The sequence below is a fragment of the Leguminivora glycinivorella genome, chromosome 12 (assembly GCF_023078275.1).
Source record: "Leguminivora glycinivorella isolate SPB_JAAS2020 chromosome 12, LegGlyc_1.1, whole genome shotgun sequence".
NCBI lineage: Eukaryota > Metazoa > Arthropoda > Insecta > Lepidoptera > Tortricidae > Leguminivora > Leguminivora glycinivorella.
Window position 1 is genome coordinate 8,730,797 of NC_062982.1, and position 18,244 is coordinate 8,749,040.

The window sequence follows — 18,244 nt, forward strand, 5'->3', positions numbered from 1 at the left end:
CTTTATTGGTTTCTAAACATCGATTTTTTTATTGACCAAAAGTCAGTCTTTTACAATCTTTAATGATTCTCTTAAAATCCGTAGACTAAATACCTACTAATTAAATTATTATCGCGTTTTGCTATATTTTAACATGGCGATATCCTGCAAAATAGTAGGTAAATACTGTGTATTCCTGTGTATCTAGTACCAAATACATTGAGTGATTTCAAGGTCATTAAAATGCGAACACTTTGACCCATATATTTTTTTTTCAGCCAATATTATTTGCCAAGCCTGAAGTCTACCTTTCTCCTTTCCTATTTAGGCATATCTGTTTCCCTTTTCGATTTTACCAAGCACCAACACCTTTTCTGATGAACGATTCCTTTTCAGGGTGTTGGGCAAGTGTACAATGAGCTTCGTACGAAAGGAGTGGAGTTCCCGATGACCGATTTGGACGCAATGGCGCCTATATTCACGCCACAGAGGGTGAGCACTTACATTCCTATATGAGTGACGCGCACTTTGCTCGGAAAACATGTAAAAAATGCTTTCTTCAGAGATATTAGGGTTTATATTTGGAAAAAGCATCTTTGAATTATACTAGTATGTGTACTAGCTAGACCGATTTTTCAACCGGGAAAATCTCCATTTACTAAATTTTATAATTAGAGTTGATTCCGAAATCTCCGAAATATATTACATTGACATTATGTATTTGAACTGTGATCACTCAAAGCAAAGAGCGCATCTGGACGTCTAATATTGATGTGGTTATCGATGTTTCCCGTGATAAAAGTTGTGCAAGAGTTCACTTTACACACCAAGGGTTAGAAAACTTAATATATCGTCTGACTTAGCAAATGTCTCCGCAGAGCGTACCGGATGGTGGAGATATTCCAGTGGGCTCGCCAGCTCGCAATCCACCCCAGCTATCGCCAAGCCACGTGCCCGGCGAAATACCACCGGCCACTGTAAGTTACATTTACAACTAAGAAGCCTAGGAACATTCGGCGTTTTCGTCACTTTCCATCAGGTGCGACTAAGGTCATTCACTGATCAGTTAATAATTAAAAAAAACATGCCTTTCAACTCTGGACAGACACAATAAGTAGGCTTCTAGTTGTTGCAAAGAGTCAACAACAGATTAAACAGCAGATCTAGCGCATGATTATCTCGCCGCGACATAGACTGTCCGTCCAAATCTCATTTATACAATAATAAAATGACGTGTGATCCATGTCGCGGTGTGCGAAAAAGACACCTGTCACTTAAATTAGGAGCTAGCTACTCAATTTCGTAAGGGCGGTGCGAGACTTTCCAGTACAAGAGTTATTAAGCGATGGGTGCTCACCTGCGTACAGTGCATTACATTATGAGAACGCCCCTTTAAAAATGTATTTGGATATAATCTAAGTTTTTTTTTATGGACTGATCGGCGATTGACCCTAGTCACACCTGATGGGAAGTGAAGACAGAGTCTAAGATGAGGCTCACCGATTCAGTAATAGCCTATTCACTCTACGAATATACATATAAAGTTTCACGGGGTCCATTAATTTGTATTTGTTGCAATGTGAATATTAGAGGGCTTTAGCTATTAATGTTCAATAGCCTGGTATAAGTAAAATAATAACAATGCTGTAGAATGTTCAATGAATATGTCTAAACTAAAATCCATAATCCTACGGACCAAATTGACAAGTAAGTGTGAACAAATGTTGCCACAGTTTGGCCAGTGTCGTTCTTATCGATATTAAAATTATTATTACACCGTAGATTTAAGGTGCACCCAGACGGTACAATCAAATTGGCAATTTGATATTTTAATCAATATACCAACTTTTTTTGTGATTTCGACAGATCGAAAGGTCTGTAGACCCCTAATTAGATATAAAGTGTTAATTTCAAACCAGCAATAATGTAAATGAAATTTATATATTTATTATGATAGTTTATTGAATCTTTTCAACTGAATTATTACAATAATTATTGTGTTACAGCCGAAAGATGAAAAGATTGTGTAAATCACATAATAAAAACCGAGGACAAAATGTTACAACTCGACCATTTAGTGGACAATGTCTCGGATCGTTTCATTATAAATGTAACTGATGATGATGATGATGATGAAGATGATGAAATAACGGAGCTTGGAAATGAATAATATTTTATAATAAAGACTACTCATTGTCGGACAACATATTTTTTTTACTTACTGGTTCGGATACCTTTTTATGCTATAAAACTAGTGGGTAAAAACGCATTTTATCCATCCACTACCTCGAAAACCGAACAAACCAAAATGTTTACCTTGTATTTAAAAATAACATTCGTATTTTTTTGATTTAAACTAGTCTGTTATTTGTACTTTACAACTTGTCGATATATTGTTATCGACGTATACTCTTCACTATTTTTCTTTCACTGTTCCTGGTAACATTTCATCTGTCAGTCATTTGTCAATTTAGTCCGCAGAATTGTGAATTTTAGTTTAAGTTCTAAGTTTGTGACGATAGCAATATAGATTTCCAATGATATGAATGCTCAATAGCCTGGTATCAGTAAACGAATAACAATACTACGTTCAAGGCAGCAATGCTGGCACAGATCGGCAGTGGAGCGGAAAAGTGGCGAACTTTTATTTCCTTAACTGTATCTGTATTGATGTAGGTGAGAGATTTGACCTTTAGTGCGTCTGCGACCGATATCCTATATATTAAAGCCTGCCTTTGACATCCTCCCTACATCCGATAGCGGATCGGATAATGTGAAAACGCGTTTACCGTGCTGATGGGCCATTTTTTTCAATGTTGTCCACCCCACTTTTTTGTAACATGGGTATTTTTTACGCGATTCATACTCAGAATCGAGAGCTCTGTCGATCCTGATAGGAGAAAAAAATGTGCCAAGATTTCCATACATTTTTTCGAACCTTCCATTCCGTTACCGCCATACAAAATGTATGAAAAAATGGTAACGGAATGGGAAAAAAACCTTGGGACAGTTTTTTTCTCCTATTAGGATTGAAAGAGCTCGCTATTCTGAGTGGAAAACACATAAAAATTCCAAATCACAAAAAAAAAGTGGGGTGGACAACTTTGAAAAAAATGGCCCTGATACCGTTTCACCAGAAAAAGAGTCTTGAAGATGTTGACCTTACTGCAATTGCTAATAAGGTCTTCACCCGGTTCAAGCCATCCCTTATGGCTAAACTATGAATGATTATTACCCAGAATAGCATGCATCATTTTGCTGTGTTTTGTTACCTCGATCGTACTTAGACCTTGGTACTGACACTGCTGTCGTCTTCAAACGAATACGGCGGGCGAAAACGACCGCTTTCGAAAGTGCCAAACATTTATGAACACACCGTCCAATGTACAGACGCCGCAAGCCTAAATGTTATTGCAGGAGGGTTCAATGGTGAATGAAATCTTTGATCCCAACGCGTCCTCACGAAAGAGGGTGAAACGCCGGAGTGGGTATGGTTTGGTGGGTAGAGAAGTTTCCTCCCTCTCTCGCTCGGGACAGAAACAACGGGCGTAACTGCATTCCCACTGCATCAAGAAGAGGCTATCTAAAGGGAACGAATGAAATTCTATTTTTATTTCGGTAAACTAACTTCATTTTGTGTATTTTTGCAGGTGACACTTTCAGAAAGCCAAACAGCTAAACTTCGCGGGGACCTGGCTGTCGTAGAAGGCAATATGGCGGTCATGTCCGACATGTTGAACGAGCTGACCGCACAACCCCCCGCCGCCACGCATCAGAGCGACATCGACCTGCTTAATGTAAGTAGCTGTAAGGTATTCCAGGTGACAGTGACGCGGAGACTTAGCCGTCGTAGAAGGCAATATGGCGGTCATGTCCGACATGTTGAACGAGCTGACCGCACAAACCCCCGCCGCCACGCATCAGAGCGACATCGACCTGCTTAATGCAAGTTAGCTGTAAGGTAATACTATTTCACGTGACAGACAGTCAAACAGCTATGCTTGGCAGTGACATAGATGTTGAAATGTTGTAGAAGGCAATATGGCGGTCATGACCGACATGTTGAACGCGCTGACCGCACAGCCCCCCGCCGCCACAGAGCGACATGGACCTGCTTAATGCAAGTTAGCTGTAAGGTAATACTATTCCACACGTGACAGACAGTCAAACAGCTATGCTTGGCAGAGACTTAGATGTTGTAGTAAGCAATATGGCGGTGCCGCTCGCGAATGTCCATGGACTGCTTAATGCAAGTTAGTTAAGCGTGACAGCGCTCAAGGCAATATGGCCCCTGCTCAACCCCCTGCTGCCACTCATCAGAGCGACATCGATCTGCTTAATGTAAGTTAATGGCAGTGGCAGGTTATGCCGCTCGCGAATTGGCCTCCACAGTCACCAAACCCGTTGTCTAAACAACAATTTGTAAATCGTCTGCAATAGACGCAAAGGTCGGTGATGAGAACACGAGGAACTTCCCGCAGGACTAGTGTCATCAACGCTTATCATTTTTACAGAATGTTGCGACTTTGAGCGTCTCATTCTATGAGATTCGTCAGATGGTTTCGATCGTACTTTGTGGTCGTGGAAGGCCGAATGGAAGGCCGTTGTTGAGCTGTGGACATGTCATATGCGGCTTATAAATCTCTCCGACAGTCGTATGTCGTCTCATGATTCTAAGAGTACCTATAACACTGTAACCAGAGTATCATTGTTAATTTCTTGCACAGGAACTTGCCGACACACTCCGTGCCATGCAAACCCGCGTGGCCGAATTAGTGGCACGACTCGGCGAGTCGCCCCTTACTGGCGCCCTTCTGCACGCGAACGACCAACTGAATAATCTACTGTTACGCCATGCTCGCCTCCTTAATAATAGGTAATAACAATCTTAGTAAAACTATACCCTACGTAGTATTGTTGGCCACTTTCAGATGAACCAAGCGCTTGGAATTCTTTAGCCGCGTAATTTTTATACTTTGTACCGAAAAAGTTGCGATTGAAGAGATTTTTACCCTTTGTAAGAAACTTGCAGGTGCAAAACATTGATAAGTAACGTTTTTTAGGTAGATTTAGATGCCTGAAGGGCAAACAGTTTAAAAATGTTTCGAAAAATATGATCGCAATTGGTTTCTTATAAAGAAAAAAAACACTGAAATCGCAACTGGCTTCATACAACCAATTCCATTGCAACTAGTTACGAACCGTTGGTTATGTACGCAGCCGAGGGGGAAAATTCGCGGGGCACTTCTAGTCAACTAATTGGAAGCCTAGGCCACTCTACAACCGTGTCAAAATAACAAGCAGTAAGAGATTTCTTACAATCTGATTTATAACGTCACTATGACATAGTTCTACAGTGGCCTAGGGTTCCAATTGGTTGACTTTACCTACACGAAGAGAGATCTCTTTCAGCAGGGGGCGATTGAAGGCAAAAATAATTGATATTCGAAGGTGAAGGATATTCAAGAATTCTCTAAAATAGGTATTAGACTCAGCAATGTCAGCATAAACAAAAACGCTCGTTGTCCTAATTTCTACAGTTAGGTATTGTCCAGTTTTATTGCAGATATGAGATTCATACAATCCTTTTAATAACATCGGCATAATAGATAGACTAAGGGCCAGTTGCATCAACCACATTTGACAGACACATCGTCACGCAACAGACGTCTATGGAACTTCCCACACAATAAAAATTTTACGAACGCTTTAACGGTGACAGACGGTTTGATGCAACCGGCCCTAATTCACGCTAAATCCGAGAATTATACACATAGGAAATTGAGTTTGATATATTGTAATACGGTACGCGAGGGTTGTCAAGGTTACCCTCTCAATTACATCCCCTGAGACGTCGTACAGACGACTCCCCGCTGAAAATAATAAGACGTCATACCGAGGCCATTTATACCGACATGATTGCGAATATTTGCTATGTTGAAATACTTAGTTTGTAATGTAAAATAACTTTGGTATTAGATTCTATACTGAAGAAGTCTCTAATAAATATCGAAGAAGTACAGTCAGTTGTACATTTTACAAAAAAAAATGGTATACCTATAGTCTCGTCCTATACAGTTTGAGCCATTGAAATTGAAACCAATTTATTGAATATATAGGGTAGATTTTCCTTAGTATCACGATTTCGGTAAAACAAAAAAATGTTATTTTTTGCCTATACAAGCTTTTAATGTTTAAGTTCCAAAAAAATGGAATATGTCCTTTATAAATCACATTGGGCAGGGTATACTAAATTTATTTAAAGCAAGGGTAGGTAGGCTTACTGAATCCTTATCAAATTAATGAATCTTAATTCAATTCTCTATCATACTACTTCACCAGGCTAGCATGAGCTGCGTTATCGAAAGATGTTTATGTATATAGTCGCGCTGGTGGCCTAGCGGTAAGAGCGTGCGACTTTCAATCCGGAGGTCGCGGGTTCGAACCCCAGCTCGTACCAATGAGCTTTTCTGAACTTATGTGCGAAATGTCATCTGATATTTGCCAGTCGCTTTTCGGTGAAGGAAAACATCGTGAGGAAACCAGACTAATTCCAATAAGGCCTAGTTACCCTTTGGATTGGAAGGTCAGATGGCAGGCGCTTTCATAAAACTAGTGCATAGGCAAATCTTGGGATTAGTTGTCACAGCGGATCCCAGGCTCGCATGAGCCGCGGCAAATGCTGGGATAACGCAAGGAGGATGATGATGATGTTTGTATATAGTCACGCGCGAAAACTCAACTTATGCTAAAGACTCAACTTATGAGGCACAGTCAACTAAATTTAACAAATTTGATATCAGTAAGTCAGTATTTAAATTTTATTATTTGTATTTATTCAGAAATGCAGCCACCGGTGGTGCTACTCCTTCTGCAATATTGGGGGCGGCCATGGGCGTGCCTTCAGCTGATACTCGTAAGAAACATTTTTGTCTATGTTTACGTCACCTTTTAAAAATTGCCATAAAATGGATTTCTTAATATTAGTTTTAGGTGTGTACTTTAAGACGATACGGTAGGGGTCGATTCTCCATACAAACGCTCTCGACTATTTCCTCCCTGGTTTTTGAAGATAGAGCAATGATTTTTTCAACACAGATTGTTATTATTTTTATCTGTGTCGGACCGTTTTGATTTTTTTGATATTCTGCTTTTTAAAGAGTCTAGAGCCAGTCAAAAATTTTCAAAAACGGCCTTTTTCATTGCGGCGCAAAAAAAGGTGTGATACTCAAGATTGGTAACTTTTTAAACGGTCCGACATAGATTATTTCATTGTTATTCAGATTCTCAAATTTGTTCCGATTGATTAAGTTTTGAAGGAGGGGAGTCGAGAGCGGAACCTCGATTTTAAAGATTTTTTTGAAATATCATTTGATTGAGTTGTTCTTAATGGAAATTTTTTTTTTCGATAAATCTAGTTAATAACACTTGTATATTTAACTAAAATTCCCAACTTGAAAGGGGGGCTCCTTTCCATTTTAGCATTTTCGCTACGTTTCTTAAATTGCTATGGGACTTAATCGCGTATAATTGTGTTTTTAAAACTAACCTCAGACGTTTCAAGGACGGCATTGTCCCCGTGGTCTCGGAGCAGACAAGTATGGAATTTTAAGTATGAGTAAAAATCGTGAAAGTTTAAATCAATATTAGTTTTGCAAGTAAACCTATAATGAATTACGCACTAATCCGCCTCTTGTTTTACCTCTTAAGTTGTTGTTTATACTTGCTATGTTGTTTCGTGTATTGAGGTGTGCAATAAAGAGTATTTGTATTGTATTGTATTGTAATCCTACTAAGGGATTACTTATCTCCACACTGCATTGTTTTTTTTAGCAATTATATAAAAATCAAAGACATGTGTAACTCCGTATAGACGGATAAGGTCTAAGAAAAAAACGTACCTCAAAGCCATAGAGAAAAAGGTACGGTGGCCACGATGGCGTTACACCTTTGGGGAACGCTCGGCTAGATGGCGTTAATATTAAAATTTGTCATTTTAACACATATCAAATGCATATCAAGCTAAAAATATGGGCCAAATTGTCAAAACTGACGTTCAAAAGTTTTAAGCTTGTGTCGAGAGACGGCAGTCTATGCACTGTAATTAGTAATTACACATTTTACTTTGACAGTAACTCTCTATAATACTCGATCCTCTTTGATAAAAATAAATATTATTTTTTTTAGCAAAGAAAAACGACGATGATGCGCTTATTGACCTGAGTGACGATGTACCTGATATTACCAAGCTAAGTAAGTAAAAATATAAGCATTCTTAGTAATTACTACTTAGTTAAGTTTCTAATTGAAACATAATTACTATTCTGTTTATCGTGTTTTAGCCAACACGTCATCCGGCGTACGGCAAACGCGTCCAGCCCTCTTAAAGCTAGGCGGCCGTTTCAGCCATGTCAGATATCCGAGTTTTTGAACGTAGTAAGGGACAGCGGGGCAAATCTTGACTGGGGGCAACTGTAACTAGTCCATTTTTTCCATTGTTACACTATGATATTGTGTTCTACATGTATCCACTTAACACGCCTCCCATTTATAACCGGTGGTTACATTTGCCCCCAGTCGAAATCTGCCCCGCTGTACCTTATAGTATTTTAGATGCAATCGGTCAGGCTCCATATTATGTCAGGTTGACATAATGTGGCGTTGCTTTATTTTTAAAGATATTGGGAAATCTCTTTTCATTTGCTCCTACATAGACCAATAGCTCTTCCAGGCACATCCGGTTCGCCCTTGTCATATCATGTCTGGAAAGAGACTATTTGATCCAGGTATAAAATTTGGACATATAAAATTACTTTTCTCAAACATGCAATGAAATATTGTCTTTACGTTCCTTAAAATGGGCTGGGAAGTATCGCTTTTTGGGCGCAACAACTCGAGAGAACTGTAAAGGGATTTCATATAATTTTTTAGGCCTAGGCCTGCAAAGTAACTTTTTTTTATAAAATATTGTCCTTTAGAGCATTTTTATTTTATTTCATTGTATGTTTGAGAAAAGCACTATACATGCCTCGGCGTGAAAACGGATTCCCGGCCTCGTATCCCTATCCCTATATACCCACTTGGCCGGAAATCCTCATTTTCCCGGCCTCTGATGTAATGTACTATTCCCATCCACAATCTTCTCCGCTTTTCGGTGAAGGAAAACATAGTGAGGAAGGTTTAATTCCAATAAGGTTTAGTTTACCCTTCGGGTTGGAAGGTCAGATGACAGTCGCTTTCGTAAAAACTAGTGCCTACGCCGAATTTTGGGATTAGTTGTCAAAGCGGACCCTAGGCTCCCATGAGCCGTGGCAAATGCCGGGTTGACGCAAGGAGGATGATGATGTAGATTATCTTCTATTTATTGTTATTTTATTTACAGCCGTAAAGGACGCGCAACCCGACAAGTCTCCCGCGAGCTCGAAGGACGAGTTCGACATGTTCGCACAATCCCGCAACGTCTCCTACGACAACAACAAGACCGGGTGAGCAACAATTTCATTTTCAGGCACAAAATTAAAATAACGACCATAAAAATACTTAGAATGTCAGGCAAAATAAATAATTTTACATTCAACTATATCTACTAAAAGATGAAAAAACTAGTATCCGCAATTCGAACCGATGCATTACAACCTTTTTTTTTTCAATGGAAATTGTCAACTAATTTGAATTTCGATCATTAACAGCTGTTTAATAGACGCCATTTTTGTCACGCACACTACTACAAACGTATGCCTACATTATATACACATTACACACCCAAACGAATATTATCGGCCGACAACTGGCGGGGAGTCCGGCATGCCAAAAATGGTCGGAAGCGTCCTGCCGATATCGGCAGTTCGATGGTGCCTCGGACAAAAACTGACGTAGGAGAGTGCCATCGACATTAAATCCGCAATTTTTGCGTTTTATATCGTTTTTTAGTAATAATGATCTATTAAATACATAAATGAAGACCTAGAAGCGCACAAATCTTACATTTTACATCCTCCCTACATCCGATATCGGATCGGATAATGTGAAAACGGCCTAAATGTGCCATGTGCAAACACCATATAAAATTAAAATTCAACGTGTCTAAAAAAACAGTGCACCGAGTGCAAAAACACCATTTAATGCTAATTAACATGAGAAAAATATATGTAGCGTATTCTGTATTACATGTCACTAGATATTTTAAATGATAATTCATTAAGTTACCCGTGAAAAGTGACATCGTATTTTTTTCTTTCGATTTCTCTAATTTTTACAGTTTGACAACCCATTTAGGCATATTTTCTTATTTTTCTTCAAATATTTTCGCCACTGGTGACCTCGATCCAACTGACAGGGGATTAGTTAGTGGATGAGGCCATAGACAAAGCTGTCAATGTGGATGATAGAATCACAGTTTTTTAGTATTGAGCGTTACGTCTGACTATTATATAGTCTATGTAACATGTTATATCAAAATTTGATATGTTTGACTTTTAAGCTATACTAGCGTATAAGCTACCTATTAGTCGCTTGTATTGTCGCGTTCAGTTATATATTTTTACTCTTCCCATCACAGAAACCATAGGGTAATACGGTACTTTGGGAGACGTTCGCGGAGCAGAAGCCAACACGTAGAGACACGTATTGACACTTTAATGAAATGTGAGGGATACACCGAGCGGATGCTGCCCTTGCCCGTGTCATGGAACGCACGCACAATATTTGCTTTTATTATTAGATAACTTGATATCTATTTCAATTTATTATTAGATAACTTATTGGAAAAGTCAGGGATACCATTAGAAGATTGAAAACATTCATGATTAATTTGTTTGTGTGAATACACAGAAGCAGTTACGCCGCCAACCTAGAGGAGCAGACGACTGGCGGTCTCGCCTCCGCCGCCAACCAGCGCGCCACACAAGGACAACCTGCGGTAAATTCATTCTAACTGTATTCTCTTATTTTATGATTGGAATAAATACTTCCGAAAAAAAATTTGTTGACTAGACTAAAAAGAAGCGCTGGTGGCCTAGCGGTAAGAGCGTGCGACTTTCGATCCGGAGGTCGCGGGTTCGAACCCCGGCTCGTACCAATGAGTTTTTCGGAACTTATGTGCGAAATGTCATTTGATATTTGCCAGTCGCTTTTCGGTGAAGGAAAAACATCGTGAGGAAACCGGACTAATCCCAATAAGGCTTAGTTACCCTCCGGGTTGGAAGGTCAGATGGCAGTCGCTTTCGTAAAACTAGTGCCTACGCCAAATCTTGGGATTAGTGATCAAAGCGGACCCCAGGCTCCCATGAGCCATGGCAAATGCCGGGATACCGCAAGGAGGATGATGATGACTAGACTAAAATACTGTATCCCAACTAGATTATCCTTAAATATCTCCGATTCAAATCGTTACCTAATTTTGATGTCAGTATTTTTTTTTTACTTTTTGAAGTCTAGTTTTACTCGAACCAAGCGCTCAGAAATGATAGTAAATTATATACCTACTTTTACAATTTTATTTTAACTTTTGTACACTAGTCCAAAAGGAATCTTTCATATATACTATTTTTCGTTGATTTCGTTTTTTTTTTTACTTTAATGTATTTTATACAGCCCACTGAAATGGACCAAAGAGAGATTGACGAAATCGCTGCTTGGCTGGCCCAAGAAAAGGTGTGATGTTATTATTTATTTTTATATTTTTTTTTCAATGCATTTTCACTATGCTTTAATTTTCATTTATTTTCATTAATTATTGGCATCAATCACCTACACTTTAACCCGCTTTAAATAGAATCACCGATCATTTGCGAGCGTGCACGGGAAAACGTCCCACTTTGTCGATTGCTATAAAGCCGCTTTGTCAGTTTATTCATATAAAGACAAGTAAATCTCGCCTTAATGGTAACCGACAAAGTGGGACGTTTTACTAAACACACTCACATTTAATTACTAAACATGCTTAAACATGATAGATTTTTAGATAAACTGGTGAGTATAATTATAAGAGTTTGAGAAACATGTTCCTATAACATGAAATACACTAACGCTATAACACGCTTCTATAAACTGACTTTTTTTTAGCAAAGAAATCTCCAGATTTGTTTACCTGAGGGTCCCATTCACATTGCACTTTAGACATACGAGTAATTAAAAAAATAATCACTGTTGCTTTCACAGTCTAGAAGGCCAAGTTATTGTTCTGATACAGTTTTACTTTTAGAGATTATGTTATATTTTTACTTTTAGAGGTAATTGTCGAGAAACAGTTTCTATTATCACTTTTTTACTTAAATTATTTGGCAACTTGTCAGGGATTTCCCCTGATCCTTTCTTGGTGATGATTGATCGTACTTTTACCTGACAGCCAAAAATATGATTAATGTCTAGTCACAATATTTATCAAAAACGTACTAAAATTATGGATAAAAAACACTATCATACTGACCCATTATAAATATACATCGGTAACTCGTGGCATTTATTTAGGTGCCAGTGGACAGAATAGTGATGTGACAAGTGTTTTTTCAGAAAAGATAAAATAATAAGTATTTATTCCCTAAATGGTGGGGCTTTATTAAATGTTTTATCCGGATATCCGGATACTCAAATTCCAAGAATTCTTATTATGCGGATACAAAATTGGGCGGATAATTGCAAGCCCTACTACATTAAGAGAGCGTTCAGAACTTCTATTCAGCGCTGTATTTTTACTATTACGTCAGTGGAGGTTGAACGATCGTTTTCTTGAACACAAAGTGAATTTTCTCAAATAGAAAACGTAGGCCGACTTGTGAACATTTAGAACAAATATTAATTGTTAATCACGAATGTCATAATATATTAAACGATTAACATTCCTTCTTTAAATTGGTTTCTTTTTCCCCGACTCGTAGGTACAGGAAAAACATTGTCACATCACTAGCACAGTATAATAAAGAGTACTTTCGTACAGTATGGCCACTCCCGCTCCCCGCTGAAAGTGCCGCCCACCCCCTCTCGGTTACCTCACATTTACCACCTGTCAAAAACGCGAACAGTCGACCGACGTCACTCATACAAGCATAGTACGAGTTCACCTACACGAGCTTAGACTGTGTGCTATTAACGCGCCTCTTTCGTATATTTGATCGTCAGTGTCCGAGGTGTGTCACTAGTCTGTTAATAACTGCCAAGTGCCAAAAAAATTAATTAATATTTTAATTGTATACCCAGGCTGCATCAGAAGCCAACGGCGCCACCGAGAGCGTGACCAGCAGCGACTTCGACAAGTTCCTCGCCTCCCGCGCCGCCGCCGCCGACAGCCTCCCCCCCGCCCCCGCCAGCACCAACCCCCCCACTACTACCAGCACCACCACCACCCCCCGCCACCGCCAGATCAACAAGGACGACCAGGACTCCATGTTCGCGCTCTGATGTACTGTGCGGTAGATTGGATAACATGGTACGGGGTTGAGAGAGAAAAATATATTGTCACGCCGTTCCCCCCGCTACCACTAAACCCCACAACACACTAGTTTTACTATCCACCCGCCACAGCCACATCAACAAAGACTGCTCTGTGATGATATGGGGTCGTTGAAATTAGAGACAATCTGAAAACTGCACCCATAAAACATTGTAGGCAATATTGTTGTCCCTCACCCCCCGCCACCGCCAGATCAACAAAGACGACAAGGAGTCCATATTTGCGCTCTGATACCGTGACGACGGTCACATGGTACGGGGTGCCGAAAACAACTGCACTGGTATTCTCGTATTATCACCTGAAATATTCATAATAAGCCCAAAACTTGTACCATGTAAATTCGTTGTAGCTGCAACGGTTGTTTTTAGATGGTAAGGTGCAAAGTACGGTCGATGAATGCAGAAAATATCGTACGTTGACCCTCTATACAGGGTAACCAGAACTGCCAAAACAAGTGAACAAAAACTTTTTTATATTCATATGTGAAATTAACTGTTCTTTAAATATTAAAATGCTACTTCATTTTCGTTTTTATATATTTTTTCTTTTGCGGTTTTGTAACGACGCGACGGCTAATGGCTACTAGACTCATATCGAATTTGGTACAATAAATGATTATCTTCTGTAGTATTCGACATAAAATATCAATATTTATAGATTTTGGGTATTAAAAGTGTATGATGACTACGTATTTTCGATTAAAAATGTGTATTATGCGGGTTATGTGTATTATCAGCGATGTAGTGACGTCATCGAATTCGAACTTACTTCATGTCAAAACAATCACTGCCATAATTAACTTTATGCCTTATACTTAAAAGTCAGAAAATGTTATTTTCGAATATAATGACCTGATGCACAGGTAATCTATAGATTAACATGACTGTGTTGTTTTCGCATAATTACGTAAAAGTATACTTTAAAAATATTTTTTTCTGTTTTTAGGTCATAATAAAATATGATAATATTTTATTTCGGTTAATTGGACAGTACTTAATCATTTAAGACAAACTTTAAAAAAGGGTCAAGTAGCCTATTGTCTACATAATCTAGTAGTAGTACAGAAACATAGGCACTTTATTGAATATTTATATCTTGACATTTGGAGACTGATTTAAAAGAAAAACCCTGTATAGTGGCGTCTCTATAGCCGATTTCGTATTCATATTCTGGTTTCTATACCGATTTAGGTTTCGTATTTACGTTTGGTAACCATACTTTACACCAAGATTTCGCGTCTAAAAACACATCGTTGTAACTTAGTGGTAGTGCCACGTCGAAAACCGAGTAATAAATAGGTGTTAGACGTTTCTTGTTATTTTTGGCGTTAAATCTTTTGTATGATTCGTAATGGACGAATTGCATCGAATATCTTTTAAAAGCGTGATTTTTTTTCATATATTTTCTTTATTTTGCTTTTTTACTATCTTCTGCATTTACTGATGTGTTGTATATAACAATTTTTGTTTCAATGTACAACTGCTGCTTCTATCTCATTATTACTTATTTAAATGTTAGTGTGTTGGCTCCGTTACGAGTCAGGCTTTCAAAGAAAAAAAAATTATTTTAAGGTGCTTAGAGGTAATTAAAAAAAATCGTCTATGAGTCAAAAATCACCAAATAACCTCAGCAAACATTAGTGTTAGATCACTGATGTGTTATTAACAACTGATATATTTTTTCTTTTCAATTTTTATCCCTTTTTCTATTAAAAGCACCCTTCAGTAGTGATATTAACACTTACACAATGTAATATGTTGAAAACACGTGGTTTAGCAATTTTATTTGTTTTGTAACGAAGTGTGATACTTATAGTTCACGTATTGCCGTTTGGTGCCTGGCTTTTAAAATAGTTTTAATTGTATAAGCTGACTAATATATCAAGCTCGGACCCGGTTTAAAATATAGTTGTGAAAACCGTTTTATTTCGGTTTTACTTTTATTGTAACCTAAGTACCTAATTTTCATCGGTTTCATCGACTAGTCAAAAACTTCTGCTGACTATCGTCAAACCAATTACGTTTTATATTGCTCGAAACCAGTTCAAATACCATTTTTTTTTAGATGGAAAGTAATCCTAAAAACCGGTTTAAAAAATAACGGTTTACGAACTTAACCGAAATTAAACGGTTTCGAAAATTAACCGGTTTCGGAACCTTGTCATTTGTAATACACTTCATCGATATTTGAAATTAGTTTCGCACCTCAATAGGTACAAGTGGCTTCAATATTTTGACGCACTTGAGTTTTACTGATAATATAACTTCATAGTGTGACCATGTTACTTATGTATTAAATTAGGGTAAGGTATACATAAGTAGTTTTCGTTAGACATTATTTACATCCATTTAAGCCTTTAATTTAACATAAAACTGTACTGAACACATAAGGATCATTTAATACAAGCTACTGAATATAGGATTATAATCCGAAAAACGTGTATAACGAATGAAATAAACGGTTAAAATCATAATTTGTGGGTGCAAATAATGTTTTTCGAACAGTTTCGTTTGATATACGATAATTATGTTCGCAAGCCAGAGTTTCGAAGGCTTCGAAACAGTAATTATAAATTACTTTGCGAACTATACACGCATGTGATAAGCTGATAAGTAACATCCTAGTATTCTTTTACATTGGTTTAGTAACTTGGTCTATCAACTTTTTCTTGTATAATTTTAATTGGCAAGTAAACGAAAAGCAGTGTTTCTTAGAAAAAAATTTCTTCCACACTGATCTGCATGAAAATGGATTGGTAAAAATGTGACCGACAGGGAAGTCAAACTAGAGGCTTTCCATTAACATTGCAATGAACAATGCTACATAGATGATGATTTAAGTGTAAAAACAACCCACTGTTTGGTCTTCTCTTTCGGACCGTTTTCTTTAGTGCCCTAAGATCCGTCTTGATTGGTGTTAAGGGTCATTTATGACTAGTAAAAAAAAAAAACAACCTCACTGTTTTTGGTCAAGTTCTTCTAGAAAGACCGTTTTCATATTTTTTAAACATATGGTTGCCAAAAGTTAGAGGGGGGGGGGATCCTTTTTTTTCTTGATTGGTGTTCAAAAAACGGGTCACGTTGGGGTTGGAATGAAAAAAAATTTATGACATTTTTTATTTTTAGTTGGCGTGATTGATATACGTATTGGTACCAAATTTCAGCTTTCTAGTGCTTACGGTTACTGAGATTATCCGCGGACGGACGGACGGACGGACGGACGGACGGACGGACGGACGGACGGACGGACGGACGGACGGACAGACAGACATGGCGAAACTATAAAAAAAAAAAACATTCAGTCGAATTGAGAACCTCCTCCTTTTTTTGAAGTCGGTTAAAAAGTAAGAGCGATCCACTACTAATAGGTACCATACCTCAGCGATTCCCGAATAGTTTGTACCTACATTTGGATCACGTCTCCGATTTCGATAAAAATTGGATTGAAACTTCCTTTTTTGTTACCGAAAATGTATAGAAACCTGGTAACAAAAAAGGAAGGTTTCATACAAACAACCTAGGAAATTTTGGGAAACCTAGTGGATCTTGCTCAGCATCATGAACTCTATCAGCCTACCAATTTTTATCAAAATCGGAGACGTGATCCAAAGGTACAAACTAACCGGGAATTGCACACCTATTAGTTATGCTTGAATGTATTATGTACTATGTATTTGTACCTTATAAACCACCCAGATGGTGCGATCATATACAGGATAAATATACAAGAAAAAGTTGATTGCTTCTAATATATTAAAAAAGAAATCATGATGAAATATATTTTTATTTGTTGTAATTCTTTAACAGACTGCATTTGCGTTTTTGTTGATTATTGAAGATTTAAGTTATTTAATGTTTTGATAATTGTTAAGTCTCGAAAATGGATTTAGAATGGAGTACCGCCTAAGGATTCATTGCCCGAGTAGGTGTGACAGGGCCATATTGACTATTTGTAATGGACTAGTTACCTTAATGTTGTACCAAAGTAGCTTCTGCTGATGTAACAGAATCATTCCATAATTGTCTGAATTCGATGTGCGGCATTGATGTGATATCAGAGATGAACAAACAGCTTTTGCGATCGTATAACAAGCCCTTACTAATCTAAATATATAATGAAACACATACTTACCTTAAGAATGGACAGAGGGCGCCTCAAGCCTTCGAGAAATGGCATAAACATAGAAAAGTCGACCCATACCGCTGTGCTCCAATTAGCCAAGCAGCTTAGGCACCTGCCAGGATTAGGATTCGATTCCAGGCCTCTGGATTTAACACATTCACTGCCAGGAACCCGCGTAGTGGGCGCTCGTGAACATTGCTCAGATACCGGACAACCCTCTACGCGGGTGGTCGCTATACAAAATACCGGTTATAGATACTTAACGATCGTTTTCTGGAGCTGTGCGCCATTTTTTGTCTGGCAGTGTGTTAAGGGTTTGGTCAGTTTTTCTTCGTATTTGACATAACAGATTATAGAACCGATATTGTACTGCTTCTACACTTGAATATATAAATGAATGTAAACTCTTACTTTATGATGCACGTAGGTCGCTAGTCGCACGGTGAAGACAGCACATATCCTTGCACAAATGTTTTGACTATTCTCCAAACATGTTTGCAGTCTTGAAAACTAGACTAGACAGGGCTTGTTATATGAATTCTCCAATGAAATTACATGTTTAAAAATTATTTTATGTTGTAATCATTGTATTTAAGATAATAAATGAATTAACTATGATACCAGATTGATTTTTATTCCCATTTATGTTTACGACTGTCAAAAAAAAATCTATGTAATTAATTATTTAGGTACTTT

At 38.0% G+C, this 18,244-nt stretch overlaps 1 protein-coding gene across 1 annotated transcript in view; it reads left to right on the plus strand.

Moving 5' to 3' along the window:
- LOC125231766 (TOM1-like protein 2) overlaps positions 1–14,752 on the plus strand; it is a 31,089-nt gene extending 16,337 nt beyond the window's left edge. Inside the window, exons 4-13 of the mRNA XM_048137337.1 lie at positions 376–471; positions 858–956; positions 3,630–3,776; positions 4,707–4,855; positions 6,822–6,895; positions 8,167–8,232; positions 9,362–9,464; positions 10,810–10,897; positions 11,572–11,631; positions 13,174–14,752. Coding sequence (XP_047993294.1) covers positions 376–471; positions 858–956; positions 3,630–3,776; positions 4,707–4,855; positions 6,822–6,895; positions 8,167–8,232; positions 9,362–9,464; positions 10,810–10,897; positions 11,572–11,631; positions 13,174–13,374 — 1,083 coding nt within the window. The 3' untranslated portion in view covers positions 13,375–14,752. The remainder of the gene's footprint in view (positions 1–375; positions 472–857; positions 957–3,629; positions 3,777–4,706; positions 4,856–6,821; positions 6,896–8,166; positions 8,233–9,361; positions 9,465–10,809; positions 10,898–11,571; positions 11,632–13,173) is intronic.
- Positions 14,753–18,244: the final 3,492 nt, after the last annotated feature.